This window comes from Lytechinus variegatus, chromosome 13 (assembly GCF_018143015.1).
Source record: "Lytechinus variegatus isolate NC3 chromosome 13, Lvar_3.0, whole genome shotgun sequence".
In the NCBI taxonomy this organism is placed as follows: Eukaryota; Metazoa; Echinodermata; class Echinoidea; order Temnopleuroida; family Toxopneustidae; genus Lytechinus; species Lytechinus variegatus.
Genome location: NC_054752.1, coordinates 21082949 through 21106127, shown reverse-complemented (window position 1 = coordinate 21106127; position 23179 = coordinate 21082949). Strand labels below are relative to the sequence as shown.

The 23179-nt window shown below is 36.2% G+C and overlaps 1 protein-coding gene across 1 annotated transcript; it reads left to right on the top strand.

The window, feature by feature from the left end:
- Positions 1-7795: 7795 nt before the first annotated feature.
- Positions 7796-21485, top strand: LOC121426479 (vacuolar-sorting protein SNF8-like). Its single transcript, XM_041622799.1, has 6 exons — positions 7796-7929; positions 16656-16845; positions 17989-18172; positions 19291-19435; positions 20220-20294; positions 21122-21485. The coding sequence occupies exons 1-6, from the start codon at positions 7879-7881 to the stop codon at positions 21212-21214; spliced, it is 738 nt and encodes a 245-aa protein (XP_041478733.1). The 5' UTR covers positions 7796-7878; the 3' UTR covers positions 21215-21485.
- The last annotated feature ends 1694 nt before the right edge of the window (positions 21486-23179 follow it).

The window sequence follows — 23179 nt, the reverse complement described above, 5'->3', positions numbered from 1 at the left end:
TAAAAAGAGCAGACGAGACGTAGCCTTAGTCACAAAATAGCATAATTTTCAAAAAGAAAAATTATAACAAAATTGCAAATATTGTGATGAATTGGGAATTTCATCTTTTAAGAATAATAGCATACTCATAGGCGGATCCAGGGGGGGCCCGAGGGGCCCGGGCCCCCCCCCCCCTATATTGGCGGAGCAAAAAAAAAGAAAAAAAGGGGAAAAGGAAGGAAAAAGAAAAAGGGAAAAGAGAGGAGAAAAGAAGGAAGGCAAGCATAAGAGGAGGAAGATGAGTGAATAAAATAAGATAAGGGGAAGACTTGGAAATTTTTTTTTTTTTAATCTTTCATGTCGGGATATAAGATTTTCGCTCGCGCTTTGCGCTCGCATTGCCTTTTAGGTGATATCTTGCTCAATATGGCGGGACCTTAAAATATCAAATTCTGAAGTCAATATACAAAACATATTTCAGCTGGGAAATTGAACTTTCATTATTTTGTTTTATTTACAAATTGATTTTTTAAAAGTGTAAAAATTTCTGTTTTATGGTCTGAATATTAACAATTTCTGCTTGCGCTGCGCGCTCGCAAAATTTGATTTGTCAGGTACCTATTATTTTCCTGTATTCCATGAAGTTCTCAAAATATCCCTATTTAGGTCAGATTGTCAAAACGTATCAGCTAGCGCTGCACGCTTGCACTTTGATTAGTGAGTTATGTATATCTCAATATTAATTCTAAAACAAACTACTTAAAATCACCATTTGGTGACAATTAATCATAAATTTCTGCTCGCGATTTGCGCTCGCATTGATAGATTTTAAACTCATGCATCTTATGCATAATTACAAAAGTGCTTTAAATGTCCAATTTTCAGGCCATAATATTAATAGATTTTGCACTCTCATGCTTAGGAAGATAAATAGGAAGATAGTCATCAGTTTCTTATGATGACATAATGTCCTTATAGAATATCCCGGTCCTATGTCAAAACTCAAAGTAACAATAATTGAAAATATCAGCTCTGTTTTAACTGTGATCCTTCTTCACCTCACAATTTTTTTAACAAAATGCTTGCAATACAGAGCTTAAAGTGACCCCTTTTCAGATCTGAATATCATATATTTTTAGCTCGCGCTTTGCGCTCGCTTTATTGATTTTCATGGTAAAAAAAGGTATTTAGAATACCCAAATTCTAGGTCGATATCTCAAACACACGTTTATTCAGATACGCAGCTTGTTCTCCATTTAAATAATTATCCAGTTTCAGATAACAATATAAAAAATTGTCTGCTCGCGCTTTGTGCTCGCATTATTAATGTATGAAAATTTCCAATAGCTTAACCTTTTCATGATTTACAAAACATGAATAGAGTGTCCAGAATTTTTCCGCTCGCGCTTCGCGCTCGCATCAATAATGTTCAGTTTTTGTCTTATCCTTTCCACGATTACAAAAAGTGCTTTAAAATTTCCATTATTCAGGTAGAAATGTCAAATATTTTCAGCTCGCGCTTCGCGCTCGCAATATTTGAATGTTGAAATATGTAACGTCTTCATGGCTAAGTTCAAGCAGTCCATAACAAATGCGTTTTCGATCAGCTCAAAACGTATATAAAAATTTTCCGCTCGCGCTCTGCGCTCGCATTATTAATGTAAGGAAGATCCCCACTTCCTCATCCTTTTCATGATTTACAAAACTTGAATAGAGTGTCTCGTTCAGTAGGTCTCAATCACGAATTTTTTTCTCACGCTTCTCGCTCGCACCAATCGTTTAGTTATATACCTATTCTGTTAAGTTACAAAAAGTGCTTAGAATTTCCATTCCTTAGGTAAAAATGTCAAAAAATTTCAGCTCGCGCTTCGCGCTCGCATTATTTTATTTTTTAAAAATATGTAACGTCTTCATGGCTAACTGCAAGCAAGTCCTTAACAGTACCTTTTCCATCAGTTCATTTCTGCTCGCGCTTCACGTTCGTAATAATTATTCACTTGCATACACATCTTTTTTCAGGATTGCCCAGAATGTTCAAAACTTTTAGAAAAAAGTACATAAGATTCCCCCCCCAAAAAAAAATAGCTCACGCTTCGCGCTCGCAATATATAAAGAATGATTATGGTATTATATATTTATGTTTATTCATAAGAATAAAGCTAAGAAGTGACTAATAGGACTACCCCTTTAAAGAAACCAAAAATCCCGGCACATATTCGAGTGGCCGATCGGGGAAAATTAGGTGGCTGAAAAAAAAATTCCGGCCCCCCCCCCCTATTGGCGAAGGCTGGATCCGCCCTGCAGGTATATTATGCACCATACATACTTAGACCATGAAGACTTGAGCATTCAATTGCTGAGAAAATGGAATTATGAATAATTGAACTCGTGACTAAAAAATCACATGTGGACGTTGAGATGGGTACCCCCGGGATATCCAATTTTAATAGTTTACGAAAGTAAAACCATAACGGTTTTCGTTGTAAAATGATGATAATTATACGGTATTTTACGATTCCAAACATCATCGAAATATAGTTTAACAATTTTCTTTTAAATCTTAGATACTGAAACTTACTATTCGACAAATTCTATGCATAAATTAGAGATAGAATTTATCAAAATGTTAATAGGGGTCTGAAAACGACAAATATGAGTCCATTTATGGATGGCCTGACGTGGTAGAATCTTTATCAAATAGATTATTTTACTATTTCAAAATGAATGGTTTTGTGGAGTATTACCAACAGTTTTTGTAGATTCTTTGTATTACCATGATCATAGAATGCATTATCCAACTTGTTTTTTGATGTAATTTCAACATCTTTGATTGATTACGTAAGATTATAATTTTCACATTTCTAGGCACTTTTGCATGTCATAGTCTACCCACGTGATGCCACTACGTCATTAAGAAAGAAGTTGTGACAGGTTCGGAGGTGTCATAAATATTTAGTGGGTTGTTGTACCCGATCTTGGTAAAGAGGGCTTCGTGAAACGGTTAGCGGACAAGTAGCTCACTATCTCCGATTTAGTCAAGAAGTTAGACTTATGACGGTGTTGAGAAACGGGCCCTAGATTCTATATTATTAATTCAAGAAATGACAGTGCGTGCGATAACATTCAGTACATATATGACAAGATCAGCACCATTATTCAGGGTTCTTATTAAAGATACTTGACATTTACCAACTGTATAGATTATCTATCTGTAGTTTCATGTACGATCTAATTAATACAAATTTGCCACATTCACTGCTACAATATTGTTCACTGATTCAACATAGATATAATACAAGGCAAAAGGAAGACGAGAATCTGTATGTACCAAAGGTTAGGACAAGCTTGGGAAAGGAGTGTTTATCTTATGTAGGCACAACTTCTTGGAATGAGCTACCAACCAAAATCAGAAAGAAACCATCAAGATCAAGTTTTCGTAAAGCTATTGTTGAACATCTGTTGGAAAAATGAATATTGATACCATCTATATGGTAGTTTTGTTATCATCTAGATATCTTTCATATGTAAATGTATGTAAATACTAATTTTGTTAAATTGTTATGTAGTCATTGCTAGAATGTATTAGTAGACTCACGATTTTCATTCTTAATAACATGTTTCTATCTATCTAGACTAGAAGGGGCCAGACTTGACTAGCATTCATGCTATTTTCTGGTTCCTATTATCCTTGCTTTTTTATGTATTCATAAATTATTGTCTGTAAACTTGTAAATTGGTATTATCATTGCATTGGATAATAAATAAATTCATTCATTGATTCATTCATTCATTCATTTAAAGGACAAGTCCACCCCCAAAGTTGATTTGAATAAAAAAAATCCAAAAAGCATAACACTAAAAATTTCACCCAGGAAATTTCGTCAAAATCGGATGTAAAAACAAAAATTATGACATTTTAAAGTTTCCTTTAATTGCATAAAACAGATCTTCTATTCACATCCTGGTCTGTAGGCAATTGAGGATACCAATGACGTCATCCCCTCACTATTTCGTTTGTATTTTATTATATGAAATATGAAATATTATAATTTTCTCCTCATTGTCAACGGAAACAATGATCAATTCCTCCCTGAACATGCACTGTAAAAACGCTGTTTAAAATTTTAAGGACGTTGTTTAAGCCTGTCACTCTAACAACTACTGTTCAAACTTTTTAAACAGATGTTTAAACTTTTTAAACAGTTGTTTAAACTTTTTAAACAAGTTGTTTAAAAAGTTTAAGCAATTACAAAAAAGTCTAAACAACCTGTTGTTAAAGTGACAGGCTTAAACAACTTGCTATTTTTTTTTTACTGTGTGTGTAGATGGCATTGTTTTATATCATATGGTTCATTCCAGTTGGTCTTTATTGTCAAATCTGTAAAAAATAAAAAAGTTGTATAATTCAAACAATAAAAACAAAAGAAACAGTGAGTGATGGACATCATCGACTGACTCACCTAGTTGTGCGTATCACTGTTTTGTGAAAAATGAGCGAAACTTTAAATTTCCATAACTTTCTTATTTTACATCCGATTTTGATTTTATTCAAATCACTGAACTTTTTGTTGGGTTGGACTTGTCCTTTAAGTAATTAAAGTGAAAGTGATGGAATCTCTCCGATAGCGCTTTTCGCGTTTTGAGAATAAAATAAAAGAAAACTAAATAAAACCAATTTTAAGGAATCCACGCGATTTTAACGATTATTGTGGTGAGATAAGATTTTTTCTTGAAAAAATGTATGAGGAGGTTTGTACAGGCCATACATCCCCCTTCCCCAAAAATGTGGTGGCTATATCACACGGGGGGGGGGGCAGTCAAATTTTTTGCTGTACACACGCGTGACGTGACCAAGGAATTTCCAAATACCCCCTCTGTGTGCAGAACCCCCTAAACAAGTTTTTGGCGGGCTTTATTTATTTTCGCCCCTAAATAAGTTATCGCCAAAATATGACCTCGGGGAAAAAGCTTGGGAACAAAAAACATACCCAAAACATGTTAGGCTATAGTCTTTAAAAAAAGCTTTAGGGGAAAAAACATACCCTAAATACGTTGACCCCGTGATTGACCATTGGCCAGTCTTTCAAAAACACCTTTTTCTTTAAAATCGGAGTTTTTTATACCCTTAACGAGTCCACGCGCGGATCGCGTTCAAAACTGAAAAACACCCCTTTCAACGCGTTTTTTTTTTGGGGGGGGGTCAAACGTGTGTACAGCGAAATATTTGACTGCCCCCCCCCCCGGGTATCCCCCACGTCCACGATCCCATCGGATTTACGGTTACAGTTCGTAATTCCGAAGGCTCTTTATTTCGAAGGTTCGTAAATTCCGAAACACGGAAATTGCCTATACCTCGATGTTCGTTAATCCGAAAACGAAAAAGGGTTCGTTAATCCGAGCATTTGTGGCGTTATTCCGAAAACGAAATAAGGTTCGTTGTTCCGAAGGTTCGATAATCCGAAAACGAAATGAGGTTCGTAATTCCGAAGGTTCGTTAATCCGAAAACGAAATGAGGTTCGTAATTCCGAAGGTTCGTTAATCCGAAAACGAAATAAGGTGCGTTATTCCGAAGGTTCGTTAGTCCGAAAACGAAATAAGGTTCGTTAATCCGAAAATTGAATAAGGTTCGTATTTCCGAAAATGAAAAATAATTCATTTTGGTAACCAAAATGGTGTTGTCCTTGCAAGATAACAAGATATTATGCAATAAAAGTAATAACGAACGATGATACATGTGTGTGTTGTGGCCAAAGCATTATTGATTTAAGAATAGGCGCCCGGATCAAGCATACGCTTAATTTCGATTTTATCTGAGCAATTGCTGCCCAAGCAAATGGTTTAAAGATGCAGGGGATTAAGTGTGTTGGTCGCGTGCGAGTAACCTCCAGATAATAGGATTTGTATTGGAGGGGATGTCATTTTTATTAAGAGCTTCTCCTGAAAATTAGTCTAAAATGTATACTTTAAAAAGAGTATTTATTTTGGAAAAAAAAGTAATTTATCATTTTGGTTGTTATTATTTTGGGGGTGCAATGCCCCCTGCTACCCCCCCCCCCCGGCGGATCCAACTTTCGCCAATAGGGGGGGGGAATTTTTCACCCATAATTTCCCCGATCAGCAACTTAAAGTTGATATTTGTTTGTTTGTTTCTTTGAAAGGGTAGTCCTAATAGCCAATAATCAGCTTTATTCTTATAAAATAAAGTAAATGTGTAATGATATCATAAGCCCTTTTTAAATAATGCGAGAGCGAAGCGCGAGCTACATTTTTGATGGGCAATATGTTTGTGATCTTCAAAACAAGTTGGCTATGTAACTAGATAATAGCTGCGAGCAAGAAGCGCGAGCAGAAATTTTAATCATAAGCTCTGACCTGATCCAAAAGGGACATGTTAACGGATTTTTGCAGTTAGCCATGAAGACGATACATCTTTCAACCAAGGGCGACGGAACTTTTTTTCCTGTGGGGGGGGGGGGGGGCAAAGCCAAGATAGGTGCAGTTATATGCCAAAACAGGCATTTTGGTACAAACGGATATTTTCACCATGAGATTATCTGTAAAATTGTGTGTTTTGTAGTAATTAAGTTGAGCAAAGTTTTTTTAATTCATTTTTGATTGATAAGATATATATTTAGGTATTATTTTCGCGAGCTGGAAAAAACTCGATTTTTGGTCAATTATGGACCTAATTACTGTTAAAAGAACATCCTTGTGAGATATTGCGAGCGAATCACGAGCTCAAACTTTGGAAATTTCATGTAGGCCTAATAAGATATGATAATAATAATAATACCAAGGGAAGCCACTTCAGTTCTGAAAACTGTTCTCCTCTCCTAGTGGGCCCTGCTATTATCATACCACGGCTTTAGCTGCCTAGGCGCCCAAAGGAAGGCATGCATTTAATCAATTTCTTCATACCGGGTACCTATTCACCTCACCCGGGTTGAGTGCAGGACAGTGTGGATAAATTTCTTGTTCAAGGATATACGACCCTTCATAGTCAGAAGACAATTCCACTGGGCCACAACGCCCCACATAAAAAGTAAACATTCCGAGCATTTTTTTTTAATCATGAAAAACGGATTAACATTGTTAACACTATGCGTAACGATCAATAAAATTTTATTAACATTTATATTCTTTATCACCATTTTAATTATGACAATCGTTTGGGATTAATATGATCATCATTAGTATTATTTCTATTTTATTACCAGCAGAAGCTCTTAGAACTGTCATCCCCTCCAATACAAATTCTATTATCTGGAGGCTACTCGCACGAGACCAACACATTTAATCCCCTGATCTTTAAACCATTTGCTTGGGCAGCTCAGATTCAGGCGCCTATCTTAAATCAATACATGCTTTGGCCAAAACACACATGTATCATCGTTCGTTATTACTATTATTTCATAATATCCTGTTAATTTGCAAGGACAACACCGTTTTTCTTCCCAAAATGAATTAATTTTATTTTCGGATTAACGAACCTTATTTCGTTTTCGGAAATACGAACCTTCGGATTAACGAACCTTATTTCGTTTTCGGATTAACGAACATTATTTCGTTTTCGGATTAACGAACCTTTGGAATTACGAGCCTCATTTCGTTTTCGGATTAACGAACCTTTGGAATTAGAACTTCATTTCGTTTTTTGGATCAACGAACCTTCGGAATAACCGAACCTTCGGAATAACGAAGGTTCGGAATTACGAATGTATGCGGGATTTACTGCAGTAAATCGCAGTAAATCAAATTTTTGGCCTTTTATAAAATGACAGAGGCCTAATTTTTGTTTTTGAGGAGGAGCGCCATCACGTGTTTTCATATGATCAGTGTTGATTTGACAGAAATTATTAAGAAATTACTCATTAAAAATCTACAAATTCTGCCTAATCATGAGGCGTGCGGCGGGACTCGGGAAAATAAATAAGCAAAAGCTTGCGCAGGTAGGTGTTGATAATGTTATTTTAGTTTATATATGCAGAATATAGTGATAAACGGAGCTTTTCTCTTTTTGAATGTTGCCCACACTGTGCCCACATATCCATTTTGATGTTAGTATGTGTAGGCCTTGATTTAATGTTGTTATCTGTCCGGAATTCGTTGTGTTAATTCATTTATAGTGATATACCGGTAAGTCTTTTTATTTTAGAAGGATGGCTCCATCAGTTATTGGCATACTGCTTTCCTTTGAAGTTGGAGGCCTTACAAGTTACATGTCCAGCTTTTCTGCAATATTTTTTGTTAGAAATTTCTGATGAAAATCATTTTGAGCACTCTAGGCGACACCGCAATACTTACCCGTGTTAAGAAACTGGGACTCCACTCACGCGCATTTGGGCCGCCCTAGCTTAGAACTAAGCTTTCTTTCCTAAAAAAAAATTATTCTTATGATTCAACGAATGTTATTTAATATATGATTACTGTTAAATCGGTACTCACCGGTTCTTTTCTTGAATTTTCTGCCAATTTCCCACGCTTCTGGCTACAATTCCGCGTTAATTTTTGTCGCCATAGACACCTGTTCATGCAACTTTATTTATAAATGGAGCGCCCTTTACGAGAGTTGTTAATGCCGCGGAGAAATCGTTAGGCATTTTGGCCTGTGTTCAAGGCGTAGCTGTTCTATTTTTTTATATGTGTGAGATCGAAATCACAGCGAGTAAACACTCTTCCATATGGAAGAGTGTAGGCCTATACTCGCTGTGATATGATCCCGATAGGGAGGCGCATCACCCCCACCCACATGGGCGCAAACCCCAGGGCCGGGGGACATGTCCCCTCACCCAAAATAGTAGGGGGCACATTATGAAATGTCCCCCTACTATTTTTGGTCATTTCGTTCAAAATCGAAATACTGGAAGAGACGATCTTACTTTTGGGATGCCCCCTTTTTTTTGCTTGTTTGCTTGTCAAATTTCTTTTGGTCAAGATGACCTTCTTTAGAGGGTGATAAACCTTCTTTTTTTGTTTGTTTTTTGCTTGTCAAATTTTCCAGCCCCTGGTCCCCCTACCTTTGGGGAGAGATTTCCGCCCTTGCAAGTAGACATACTCTTGATATTGTTTTTCGAATCTGCACGGGCGTCGAGGGCTGGGGATGAGGAAAAGCGGTGAGACGAGAAAAAAAAATAGAAGGGAAAAGGCGACAGAAAAAAGTGAACGAAAGAAAAATTAATGAAAAATAAAAGGGAAGAGAAAATAGGGAGAAATGTGATGGGTAAAAAAAATTATGGGAAAAGAGGACAGAAAAAAGTGAACGAAAGAAAAATTAATAGAAAATAAAAGGGAGGAGAAAATAGGGAGAAATGTGATGGGTAAAAAAAATTATGGGAAAAGAGGACAGAAAAAAAGTGAACGAAAGAAAAATTAATGGAAAATAAAAGGGAGGAGAAAATAGGGAGAAATGTGATGGGTTACGTCGAGATTTCATGTGCCCGTGCAAAAAGAAATTAGCAGAGGTTGACATGTTGTCCGTTTGGGCAAATGCCTGTCTATTTCTCGGACTGGCGCTCGTGTTGCAAAAATTATTACCGTAAGCTGATGGAGGAATCACTGCTTCATGTATACCGACAGTGACAGGATTTAGCCAGGGGCGGATCCAGCCTTCGCCAATAGGGGGGGGGGGGGTGGAATTTTTTTCAGCCATATTTTCCCCGATTGGCCGCTCGAATATGATTTTTGCCGGGACTTTTTTGTTTCTTTGAAGGGGTAGTCCTAAATGGTCACTTTTTAGATTTATTCTTATGAAACATAAATGTATAATACCATAACCCTTATTTGTATAATGCGAGCGGAAAGCGAGAGCTAAATTTTTTTGGAAATTTTATGTACTTTTTCCTAAAATTTTGAACATTCTGGGAAATGTTTGTTTTCCTGAAAAAAAAGATGTGTATGCAAGTTAATAATTACTACGAACGTAAAGAGTGAGCAGAAATGAAGTGATGGAAAAAGTATTGTTAGATACTTGCTTGCAGTTAGCCATGAAGACGTTACACATTTTAAAAAATCAAATAATGCGAGCGCGAAGCGCGAGCCGCAATTTTTTGACATTTTTATCTAAGGAATGGAAATTCTTAGACGTTTTGTAACTTAACTGAATAGGTATATAATTAAACATGCGAGCACAAAGCGTAAGCAAAAAAATTCGAGATTTAGACCTGCTGAACAAGACACTCTATTCAATTAGTATTGTAAATCATGAAAAGGATGAGTAAGTGGGGATCTTCCTTACATTAATAATGCGAGCGCTGAGCGCGAGCAGAAATTTTGTGTATACGTTTTGAACTGCTCAAAATTGTACCTGTTATGGACTGCTTGCATTTAGCCATGAAGACTTTACAAATTTCAACATTCAAATATTGCGAGCGCGAAGCGCGAGCTGAAAAATTTTGACCCTTTTTACCTGAATAATGAAATGCTAAGCACTTTTTGTAATCTTGGAATGACTCTAAGTATTTTATTGATGCGAGCGCGAAGCGCGAGCGGAAAAATTCTGGACACACTATTCATGTTTTATCATGAAAAGGATAAGTTATTTATCCGCGAGTAGACACTTTTTGATATTGTGATCTGAAACTGGATAATGATTTAAATAGAGAACAATCTGCGTATCTGAATTAACGTGTGTTTTAGATTTCGACCTAGAATTTGGGTATTCTAAGTAACTTTCTTATCATGAAAATCAATAAAGAGAGCGCAAAGCGCGAGCTAAAAATATATGATATAACAAAGGGTGAATTTAAGCTCTGTAATGCAAACACTTTGTGGGAAAATTGTGAATTGTGATGGATCACAGTTCAAAAAGAGCTGATGTATTTTATTATTATTACTTTGAGTTTTTACATAGGACCGGAACATTCTATGAGGGCATTATGTCATCATATGAAAATGATGACCATCTTCCTATTTCTCTTCCTAAGCATGAGAGCGCGAAATGTGTTAATATTATGGCCTGAAAACTGGACATTTAAAGCACTTTGTAATTATGCATAAGCATATCAATGCGAGCAGAAATCGCGAGTCGAATTTTTTTATAAACTGTCATCAAATTAGTTTGATTTAGAATTAATATTGGGATATACATAACCGACTAATCAAAATGCTAGCGTGCGGCGCTAGCTGATACGTTTTAACAATCTGACCTGAATAGGGAACTTTTTGAGAACTTTATGGAATACAAGAAAATAATAGGTACCTGAAAATTCAAATTCTGCGAGCGCGCAGCGCAAGCAGAAAATGATAATGTTCAGACCATAACACAGACATTTTTACAGAGCACTTTTTTAAAATCAATTTGTAAATGAAACAAAATAATGAAAGTTCAATTTCCCAGCTGAAATATGTTTTGTATATTGACTTCAAAGTTTGATATTTCAAGCTCCATATTGAGCAAGATGTATGCAAATACCCTAAAAGACAATAAGGCGCGAAGCGCGAGCGAAAATTTTGTATCCTAACAAATAGATTAAAAAAGAAAATATTTTCAAAGTCTTCCCCTAATGTTATTTCATTTAATCCTGTTTCTCTTACGTTTGCCTTTCTTCTTTTCTCCTCTCTTTTCCCTTCCTTTTCTTTTTTCCTTTCTTTTTTTTTTCTTTTTTTGCTCCGCCAATAGGGGGGCCCGGGCCCCTCAGCCCCCCTGGATCCGCCTATGTTAGCGGTTGTAGGTATAAATCACGCTCTAAAACTGTGTTCTTTATCAAAAAGCTGTCCTTCATATTCATTTTGTTCGCAAAAGAATATAAAGTTAATTTCAATCATTGTCTATAGTTATCCTGTTTATGATAAAAATACTTAGAAATTGGGTTAGGTTAGGGTTATCAAATTATCAGGGCAGAAAATATATTTTTTTTCTGAGTTTGCGCGTCGAGCTGGCATTATTTGATCTGTGAGATTATGTTTTTGATGACATTCATTGTATTCACATCAATAATTATTAAACATTGCGCACGCGTCGTGCGCCGCATGAATTATGTAGATCAGGTGAATAACTTACCGCTACACACGAGCAGTTGCTCTATATATTCTATGTAATATAATATATAGAGCAACTGCCCATTTTTAATGGTCCATAATATACCCACTTTTTTCTTTTTTGGAACGAGTATGAATTTATCTACTGATATACTGAATGTACAATAAAAGTCATTATCATGTATTTCTTGGCATTTCATTTACTTTTTTTACCATAATTATATCACATACAGTAGCTGCTCGCATAGGCCTACGCCGTCACAAATAACAAAACAAAATCTCACTTTTTTTTTCTTTTTTGGTGGGGGATGGATTTTCCATACGCATACGTACAATTTTTCAAATTATTTTTTTCTGCTATTTTCATAATAAACTTTAAATGATTTCGCCTTTGCACTATTATTTTTTTAAAGACAAAATAACAAAATTACATCTAGTCATCATCATCATATCATCGTCACCAACTTCATTCTCATCTTTATCACCACTACCACCATCATTATCATCATCATCATCATCATAATTGCCATCATCGTCTTTTTTTTCTTATTTTTTCTCCTTCCTACTTTTTTTCCTTCCTATTTTCCTCTTTTTAGAGGGGCACACCACGCCCCCCGGCCCTCACTGGATATCCGCCTCTAAGATACATCTATTCATTCATTCATTCATTTCATGGTTTATTTCCAGTAAAACAATCATACACATACTGCAGCTAAAAAAGCTGAAATGTATGTATTTACAAAGGTATTACAATTGAACATGTATAGCATAAAACAATAGTGTAATGATGATAAAATAGTACATTAAAAAAAATACAGTATACAATGAAATTACAATGAAAATATACACTTTATGAGTTATTAAGGAGGTTAATGAAATATGGTATTGCACTTTGTTTAAAACGGGAGGTCCTGCATTTGTATTGCATATACTTTTGTTTATTGCGTAAATTCATGCCAACAACGTTCCTTTCCGGAAACCATTTTTTACAATGTTGATTTTTGCTTATAGAAACTGCAAAATCAGTGCATAATTGTTGACATCTATCTTTAAGTGTATCCAGTTTGCATCGTTTTAAAGCATCTTTATAAGTTGAATAACTTTGACCTAAGATGATTTTACAAACTCTTTTCTGAATTCTTTCTAGTTTCTGTACATGGTCTAAAGTCAAACTTCCATTAAAGACAGGTACACAATATTCTAAAACAGGGCGGATGTATCCGATGTATATTTGTATTAAGTCAGAAATTGGTAATTTATATTTTTTCACTAATCTAAACATATAAAGTTTTTTATTGCACTTTTTTAACATTTCATTTATATGGAAATCCCATTTTAAATTATTGTCTCACCTGCGAAGCAAAGTGAGACTATAGGCGCCGCTTTTCCGACGGCGACGGCGACGGCGGCGGCGGCGTCAACATCAAATCTTAACCTGAGGTTAAGTTTTTGAAATGACATCATAACTTAGAAAGTATATGGACCTAGTTAATAAAACTTGGCCATAAGGTTAATCAAGTATTACTGAACATCCTATTAGAGTTTCATGTCACATGACCAAGGTCAAAGGTCATTTAGGGTCAATGAACTTAGACCATGTTGGAGGAATCAACATCGAAATCTTAACCTGAGGTTAAGTTTTTGAAATGTCATCATAACTTAGAAAATATATGGACCTAGTTCATGAAACTTGGACATACGGTTAATCAAGTATCAATGAACATCCTGCATGAGTTTCACGTCACATGACCAAGGTCAAAGGTCATTTAGGGTCAATGAACTTTGGACGAATTGGGGATATCTGTTGAATTCCCATCATAACTTTGAAAGTTTATGGATCTGATTCATGAAACTTGGACATAATAGTAATCAAGCATCACTGAACATTTTGTGCAAGTTTCAGGTCTCATGATTAAGGTCAAAGGTCATTTAGGGTCAATGAACTTTGGCCGAATCGGGGGTATCTGTTGAATTACCATCATAACTTTGAAAGTTTATGGATCTGATTCATGAAACTTGTACATAAGAGTAATCAAGTATCACTGAACATCCTGTTCCAGTTTCAGGTCACATGATCAAGGTCAAAGGTCATGTAAGGTCAATGAACTTTGGCCATGTTGGGGTTTTTTGTTGAATAACCATCATATCTCTGTAAGTTTATTGGTCTAGTTCATAAAAAGAGGACATAAGAGTAACCATGTATCACTGAACATCTTGTGCGAGTTAGAGTAGTATGCAAAGTCAGCACTGCTGCTATATTGAACCGCGTGATGCAGGTGAGACGGCCAGAGGCATTCCACTTGTGTTGAATATAAACTCCTAAAATCTTTAAAGTATCAACATAAGGCAGTTCTGATTCCCCGATATGCAAAGACTCACAAAAGGGTGCATTTTTCATAAATGTTATGTTCATTGCCATGCACTTACTAGGATTTAGTGTCATATGATTACTGTTTGTCCATTCTAATAAATCATCTAATATATTTTGTAATATTGATAGTTTATGTAAGTTTCTGTTTTCTAGTAGTGTAAGATCATCAACGTATTTGAAATAAGTTTGTTGTTGTATATAAGTTGGCGGATGCCTCATGAAATGAAATAAGATAAAATAAGGAAAGGGAAACTAAGAAGAAAATAAGGACTGAGGAGAAGAAAAAAGAAAGCCAAACAAACAAGAAAAAACAATATCAAAATTTTGTTGTAAAGTCTTCTACGTCAGTTTAATAATTATGTTTTCAATGAAATGAGAACATAAAAAAATTGAAACAAGTAGGAAGGGCTATACATCGTAGCAAAGAAATAGAGGGAAGCTCCGAGACAATAAAAAGGGTGAGAAAAAGAAAAGACTTTGAAATACTCACAACACGAGCATAATAAAAAATATGGAATAAGCAAGGACAAGTAGCTGAGGGACCCCCCCCTCTCTCTAGTTATTTATGTATCAAACTCGCATACACAAGAATTTCTTACTAATCAAAATATTGCGAGCAAAAAGCACGAGCTAACATTTTTTTAAATATTCAAAACTGATAGAGAGACACATTTTAAATAATTCATGAATCATAATAATTATTCAATTAGCTTACCAATCGAATCATTCGATTGCGACAAATGATCTGAGAATTAATGTTTTTAGGAATTCATTAAATTAAAGCAAAGTATCTCAAGTTATAATAATTAAGGCGGGCGCAAGGTATCGGCTAATACACCGATAATTTTTTTTGGACATTTGAAGTATTTTCGGTAATCATGAAAAAGATTGATATTTCATGAAAGCTCAAATCCCGAGGAGGAATATTTTTATTAATTGACTTATTAAAAATATGTTCTAAGCCCCATTTAATATTTGATTATAAGTCGATGCAGTAAAAGCTGAAAAAATAAAGTATTTTGTGTTCCTCTATCATAATTATCTTTCTCTTTAACCCTGGTTCTTTTTTTTTCTGGGGGGGGAAGCATTTTGGTTAAAAAAAGAGAGAAAAAAGATAATTGCTGGCTTGTGGACGGTAGTGGTAGGGACACCCCCGCCCCCCCCCCCCCAAGCCCCCCCCCCCCCCGTAGTTACGCCAATATGGGACCAAATGATCCTACATGTCCGAGGCGAAACTTGTGCAATCAAACGTTATTTCTGAAATAAATTAAAGCTTGCGCTGTTCAACTTCAATCTCTTTCAGCTAAATTTGCGATGAACGCTGCGTTATGAAATATATAATTATCAACATCTGGCGAAAAGAATAACCGACCGATCACCTGACGAGAACGCGTATCACGTGATCTGCATATCAGGTCCGATCGCGAGTCAGAAGTGAAGGGCAACTGCCAAGAAAATCAGGAAAAAGTCGTCAAAATGTAAGTTCCCCGTCATTTCTTTCAATTTTTTGTTATTTACATTAAAGTTTATATCTCAATAAATCAATATTAAATTAAAAGTCTCAAATTTAGCTAGTACTTTTGTGAAAATTACAATAAATTTAAGTCCACAAAAAAATTAACCCAAAAATAGCACTGTTGTCGCCTATGAGGTCCATACATGTAATGTTTGGACCTCATTGGTACTAGGAGTGTCCTTGAGTTCAAATTTGACTTCACAAAAAAAAAGAATTTGCCAAAAATTGCATCAACTGAACTTCACTTTCTGAAGCAGACCAAAAGTCAGTTTGTTGAATATATTTCTCAAAATGCCTATTTTTAATTGCAATGTTTATTTTCACCTTTTATCGCAATATTTTATACAATTTTGAAATGTATCATTATGTTTATTTCTAAGTGGCCGCCTTCCGTTAATTTGTGTGATGTGAGCACCTCAGAATTGCGCTGCACTGCATCATGGGATAAAAGATATGCAACCCGGAAGTTGCAGTGGCCATTCGCTTCTGATATTACCCTTGGACCCCATGTTGAATGAAGGCCTGCGGCTAGCATGTGGTCTCAACTTGTTTTCTGTGCAAATTCAATTTGGTAGGCCTATATAGTTTTTCAATAAGTGATAATGCATGTTAATATCACAGTGTGTTTGATGTGTCTTGTGGTGATTGACTGTGCTGTCTTGTGAAATAAGTTGGTCATATCAAATGGAGGTTTCAATTTTCATTTTTACATCATTCTGAATTGCATGAGCCATTGTTTGCCATATTTTCAGCTGTGCATTTCAAAAGAGTGTAGACACCTGCACTCATAAATTTTCTCTCAACTTTTGCAGGCCAAGTACAAAGACAAGGGATCTGAGATTGCGGAAGATCAGTTGAACCAGATGAGTCGCCAGCTTGAGGTTTTCAGGACCAACCTGGAGGAGTTTGCAGCAAATCATAAGTCGGAGATCAAGAAGAACCCAGAGTTTAGGATGCAGTTTCAAGATATGTGTGCCACTATAGGAGTCGATCCATTAGCATGTGAGTGACCATGGGCGGAAATCCCAGGGGGGACAGGGGGACGTGTCCCCCCTCCTCAAAATAGTAGGGGGGACACAATATCAAATGTCCCCCTACTATTTTGGGTCTTTGGTGATGCTAACAAATATATAACTCACAATGGGAATAAAACGTGCGTTTTGGAACGAGATGACCTTTTTTTTTTTTTTTTTTTTTTGCTTGTCAAATATATTTCGGTGGAAATTAAATTAAATTTTAGGTAATAGCCTTTTTTTTTTTTTTGCTTGTCAAATTTTCGAGACCCTTGTCCCCCCCAACCTTTTTGGAGAGATTTCCGCCCCTGTGAGTGACAAACCCATTGGCGGCGGAAGCCCCCAAAATTAGAGGGGGTCTACCTGAAATTTTTTGTGATGGACACATGTAAAAAAAAATTTGACAAGAAAAAAAAAGGGTCATCAACCTAAATATTAGGGGGGGGACAATAGGGTTAAGGGGGGTTCACCAGAATTTAGGGGGGATGGAAGAAAAACAAAATTGACAAGCAAAAAAACAGGAAAAAAAAGGTTGTCAACTAAAAAATTTAGGGGGGGGGGTCGTCGCCCCATCTCAAATTTTTTTTTTTGATCTGCCCCCCCCTCCCCCGCTTCCGCCGCCTATGGACTAACCCTACATGAATCTCTCTCTGGAGGAAATGGGAGGGGGGGGGCGGGAGATGAGCAGGTCTCCCTGAGCCTGAGGAGCAAACTTGCGAATACCACTTACAACAATAAACTTGTTTGCACACTCTGTATGAAATGTTTTAGACTCAACAACCTATGTGTACCTGTAACTCTTTGGCTTGCATTTGCATGCAGATCAGCAAAAATGACATTTTGTGTCAATTATCAAACATCTTTCATATTTGTGCATGAAAATCCATTAATCTTTATTATATTATAGACATTTTAATTATAAGCGAAAGAAGGTAGAAAAAAGTAAATCAGTCGCAGTTAAATTCAACTTTTGGAGTTTGTTTTATCGCAAGTCTTTCAGCAATGGGCCTTGTGAATTGCAAGGCGATTGTTTTGTCAAATTTTGGACAGATTCTCTTTGTTACCACAGTGTCCTAAATGCTTGTGTTTGCTAGCAGTCACGGTTATATATTTTTGCTCTTACCCTGATCAGCCGGGAAAGGATTCTGGTCAGAGATGTTAGGCGTTGGAGATTTCTACTATGAAATAGGCGTTCAGATCATTGAGGTGTGTCTGGCAACGCAGCATCGGAACGGAGGTCTCATGAACCTGGAAGAACTGCTCCACAAGGTTAGGACAACGAGAGGAAAGACAAAGCAAGCCCAGGATGTCAGTCTGTAAGTATATCTTGATTTTATCAGGGGCATCTTAGCCTATACTCTAGGTGGAGGTAGCCTGTAATCTATGCGGAGACTGCAGCTTTTTTCTTTTCTTCTTTGAGTCTGATACTGTTATGCACAAATATCAGTAATATAAGTCTGGTGTGGAAGACAATAAATCATGGCTGCATGGTGACAACATCTGCATTGGTTCAGGCTCCGCCTAGATAATAGGCTAGGTACGTCTAAATATCAATGCATTTCTCCTGTTCTCAAAAGCAGCCACTGCCTATACACTCGGTCTTGCTTTAGACTTCATTTTCTTTTTACTGACAAATGTCAGGTCACCGAATCCTGGTCGATAAAAAGAAAACAGCAATGCAAGACGTGATTTGTAGTCTTTCGCACCAGACGTGTTGCTGATGTTTCACAATGCATCATCAGACCCAAAAGGGAAAAAGCAAAAAACTGCAGTTTCTGTATAGGGTATGGTAGGTTCTACTGCTAATTCTGTGCCGGTATGCTAAATATTAAAGCGATACGTCTGATGTGGAGGGACTGCAAATGGTGGAGCACCCACAACCTATATTGTATAGTGTAGTCATTGTTTCCTTTCTTTGGAATATAATTTGGTGCAGATTTTTGTACAAGAAACTGCCTCCAGATGTTCATTAATAATGAGAAAAACAATGAGCAAGATTAGTTTGTTTAGATAAACTGTGGGAACTCTGCAGCCACTGCTTTGCTGCATCAGAATTATGAGTTATAGCATACCATATCAACAAGTAATATACTAGATGCTCCAAATATCAACATATTTCACCTGTCCAAAAAAACAACCTTGATTTATTACCAATTCATTATTGCAAATATGTAGAGGTTTAAGCAGCCGTAAGTGGTGGCTGTGGTATATTGACAACATCTTGTCATGCCTTATATATCAGTATGTAGCCCGAGGCCATCACAGCAGCACCTTTTATATGGCATATCACTAGATTTGAGAATTTCAAACCCAATCAAAAATCTTTTCTCCATTTCTGTGAGTTTTGGGCTGGGTGGTCACATTAACTCGTCATTTTAGACATTTTGATGTACCTGACACAATTTTTTTTTTTGCACTTCCCCTTTATTTTTAGCGATGACATCATCAGAGCTATCAAGAAGCTGAAAGTTTTAGGGAATGGATTTGGCCTCCATCGCCTTGATGACGGCCGCTTTATTGTTCAGTCTGTCCCAGCAGAACTCAGTATGGATCATACAAGTGTTCTCAATATAGCACAGGTGAGTTCAGTTATTCTTATGTTTCACGTCTGCAAATTGTGAATTATCTATTTTAGAATGTAGCAGAAATCAGTATGGATCACACAAGTATTCTCAATATATAGCCTTGGTGAGTTCAGTTAATCTTATGATAAACGTCTCTAAATCGTGAATTATTTATATCAAAACGTAAAGAAACTTTTAATCTATACTAGCTGACTACTGAGTACGGGTCATACAAGCGATCCTGATTTGTTGCACAGTCTAGTTAATCTCATGATGCATAGCTAAATTTTGAAGAATTTGGAATTCTCTTCTGTCAACCATTCAGAAGTTTACCTCACAAAACTTATTTGAAGATTACATGAATGAAACATCAAATGCTTTCTCTCATGTGTGTATCAATTGAAGTTAGACAATATGGGATTTCTTTCAATCATTGATATGATGATCAGTGATGAATCAGTGATATATCCTAGTTATTACTACTCATTACTTTAAGTTATGTAAGCCAAATTTGGAATAATTCTAGTAGATTTTACTGAGGAGGTTTGACTATATATCACTAAGAAAATGTAAGCATTTCTTCTAGTTGAAGGGATTTTGTAAATATGAGTTCTGAATCAATTCACAGAGGGAATTTGATTGCATGTACTTCTGCTTAAATTGTTTTTGTTTCATATGACTACTTGTACAAGTCAATTCAAATAAATATCATTTTCCTTGGCAGGGGGTATGTTATCTCATGCTATTTATGCATCATCATATAACTTGATTTAATTCTTCTCTTTCTTTCTGTTTCCAGGGTACTGGCTGTGTTTCTCTCCCGGATCTACAAAACAAATTGAAATGGGAAGAAGACAGAGCAAGATTAGTTATGGTAGGTCAGCCAGATAAGCTTTTAAATTTAATAAGATTGCCTTATGTAAATGTTTATCCTGTACGGAAACAGGTTAATGCAATCAAGCTTGAAAAAATATGTTAATTTCTTTCGCTTTTTCATAAGTTCATAAAATTTATTTCCACATTCGTATTCGTACATATAAGATGTCAAAGACACCATTACAGAGGAAAATCACATAACATCAGAATACAAGGCAGAATAAAGAGCAAAGTACAAAATAGACGGTCTATATTCTTATAGATTCCATCGAATGTGTCTTCAGTTTTTCTGAAGTCTCTTCTCTGTGTCATCTGCAATGTTTCATAAAGTTTAGTTTGCATACATTGAAAGAAATCCTTTGATATATTCAACATCTTCCTCTTTCATATTGTAAATATATTCTTTCTTTCTCCCTCTCTCTCCCTTCATTGATTACTGCATCACAAGTTTGGTCTTGTACTTCTTTGTTATATTTTCTTTAAAGCACATCTTAAGCTTTCATTAAGAGCCAATAATGTTTAAAAATTGTAGCAGCCAGTGATTTTCCTGTCTCTTTTTATTTATGTTTTAAAATTTTTGATGTTGAATTTTTCAATATGCAGCACCCTCTAACACTAACGTTTTGATATTCAATATTAAAGAAAGGGTTTCTTTGCATAGGGGTTTTTCTTCTTTTACATGCAATAATTTAATTCTCTATGAAGTCTTAAACATTTTCGTCATTGAACCCTTTTCTATCATTTTTGGTCTTACATCCCTCATCCCGATATCTCCTTCCATTACTTCTTCATCATACCTTGTTCATTCTTCTTCCCTCCATATAGGATCAACTGGTCAAGGAGGGTCTAGTTTGGGTGGATGATCAAGACCGGTCCGGCAGGCTCTATTGGTTTCCAGGACTCTTCCCAGAAACTTGATGAAAGTGATTACTTTTTATATATTATTTTCCATCTTGTTACCTAATAATAATACTCAGTAATATTCCTCTGGATTTGTGTTGATGGACTAACACGATGCCAGCTGAATTATTTGAAGCGGTCTAGCCCTTTTCATCTCCAGTGAAATCTGTCTTTAGTGACCACCCAAGGAAAACACAAAGGCCTGTATTCTGAAGTTGGGTTTAATCAAGGAGATATCTTAGAGGTGATATCTCCTTGGTTTAACTTAGACCATGGTCTAAGCCAAAAGTTTCAAAATTTGTATTAAGTTGTATGTTTCTTGTGTTTACTGTGCTCTTTCCTGATTCATCGATGGTGAAGACAATCATCTTTTTATACTTCCTAGACAATTATGAATGACTTGAGAGCCAAATGAGCTGAAATATGATACCTCTACTATTGGTGATTTAACAGTTATTACTATTAGTGATTAACAATTGGTTATCCATAGTTAAGGCACAATTTAAAACCAGAGTTGAAATTAAACCTGACTTCAGAATACAGGCCATTGTGTGGCCTTGTAGACAGGTTCATGCTATAGAAAGGTTCATATACACATATGGTAAACAGTTTTAGTAGTCCTGACAGACAGGTGTTTGCTATAGACAGGTGGCCACTAACACAGTTTTGACTGTAGTAAGGTTCATGAAAAAAGAAAGCCAATTGTTTATTTTAAAAAAAAATTATTAATGTTCAGAGAAGTCATTCCTTAGGCTACCTCTTGTAAGCGAAACTGGGCATCGTGGCGTGCGCCTGTAATCCAATCTACATGGGGGAAGTTACCATCGATATCAGTAGGATGATAGAGCTACTCTTGATACCACCGGAATCAAAGTAATCCAAAGAGTCAAGTGCTCATACAATTGCACTCTTCTTTCTATTGCGTGTGCATACTGGAGTACTTTACGTGTGGTATGGTCCCATGTACTGTTTATTGTGTCATGGGGTACTTTTCCTCGGCCTCAAGGTGGTGCGTGCATATACGTGCATCACAGAATGGTGTTGGTGCATTTCGAGCTCCGTCCAGTTTTTGGATATCGATGGAAGTAAGAATTTGATGCTGAGGTTCCAGGTTTGGAGCCCTGGGCCCCCATCTCACAAGGAGTTACGATTGATCCAATCAATCACAACTATGGACGGCCGGCTTATTATGCATGTTTGTTCAAAATATTTTCTAACTATGATGTATATTCATTCATTCATCGTTTTCTTGAAAATTAACTATGCTTCTCTTTGTTTACAAAGGACATTGTGTATATTTTCTGTAAATTATGACACTGATTGGTTTCCATAGAGTTACCATTGATCCGATCACTCTCAAGAATATGGAAATCCATCAATGTCATAATTTCTCTATTGGAAATTTGCCCAATGTCCTTTGAAAACACTGAATGTAAGAATACATGTATACGTCATTTCTAGAAAATATTTTGAACAAACATGTACTTTTAGATGTTGACGTTGCTGGCTTTCCGTAGTTGCGACGATCACATCAATCGCAACTCTTTGTAAGACTGGCCCCAGGTCATGTCCTTGAGATGGTGACGTAACAGTTCGGTCCCAGATGTAAATAATCATAGCAGATAGATACACTTCTGAAAAAACTCAATCCCGCATGAAACTATCACAACAACAGTGATTGGTTTCAGATACCAGGGGGTGCATCTTTTCAGACAAAAGTCTCGAGTTGGCCATAGAAAATGCTTTTTTCATGTAGGAAGGGGGCATTTCAGATGATTTTCAAAATTTTAATCAATTCTAAGTGGCATCTCTGGGATGCCACTTAGAGTTTTACCCAGACTTTATGTGGTATGCAGGCACCTTTGTACAAGGATCACTCGATTTCAGTGTGCAACAGATTAATATTCATTATAAAGGAAGCTTTTCCTGATTTTTTTTCATAAAGTATGACTTTCTTGCCAACAAATTTAAGATTTTGTAAGC

Coding starts and splice junctions, on each gene's coding strand:
- LOC121426479 (XM_041622799.1), top strand. CDS start 7,879: ATGAGGCGTGCGGCGGGACTCGGGAAAATAAATAAGCAAAAGCTTGCG. Junction 7,930..16,655: donor ATAAGCAAAAGCTTGCGCAG/GTAGGTGTTGAT, acceptor CAACTTTTGCAG/GCCAAGTACAAAGACAAGGG. Junction 20,295..21,121: donor ACAGAGCAAGATTAGTTATG/GTAGGTCAGCCA, acceptor CCCTCCATATAG/GATCAACTGGTCAAGGAGGG.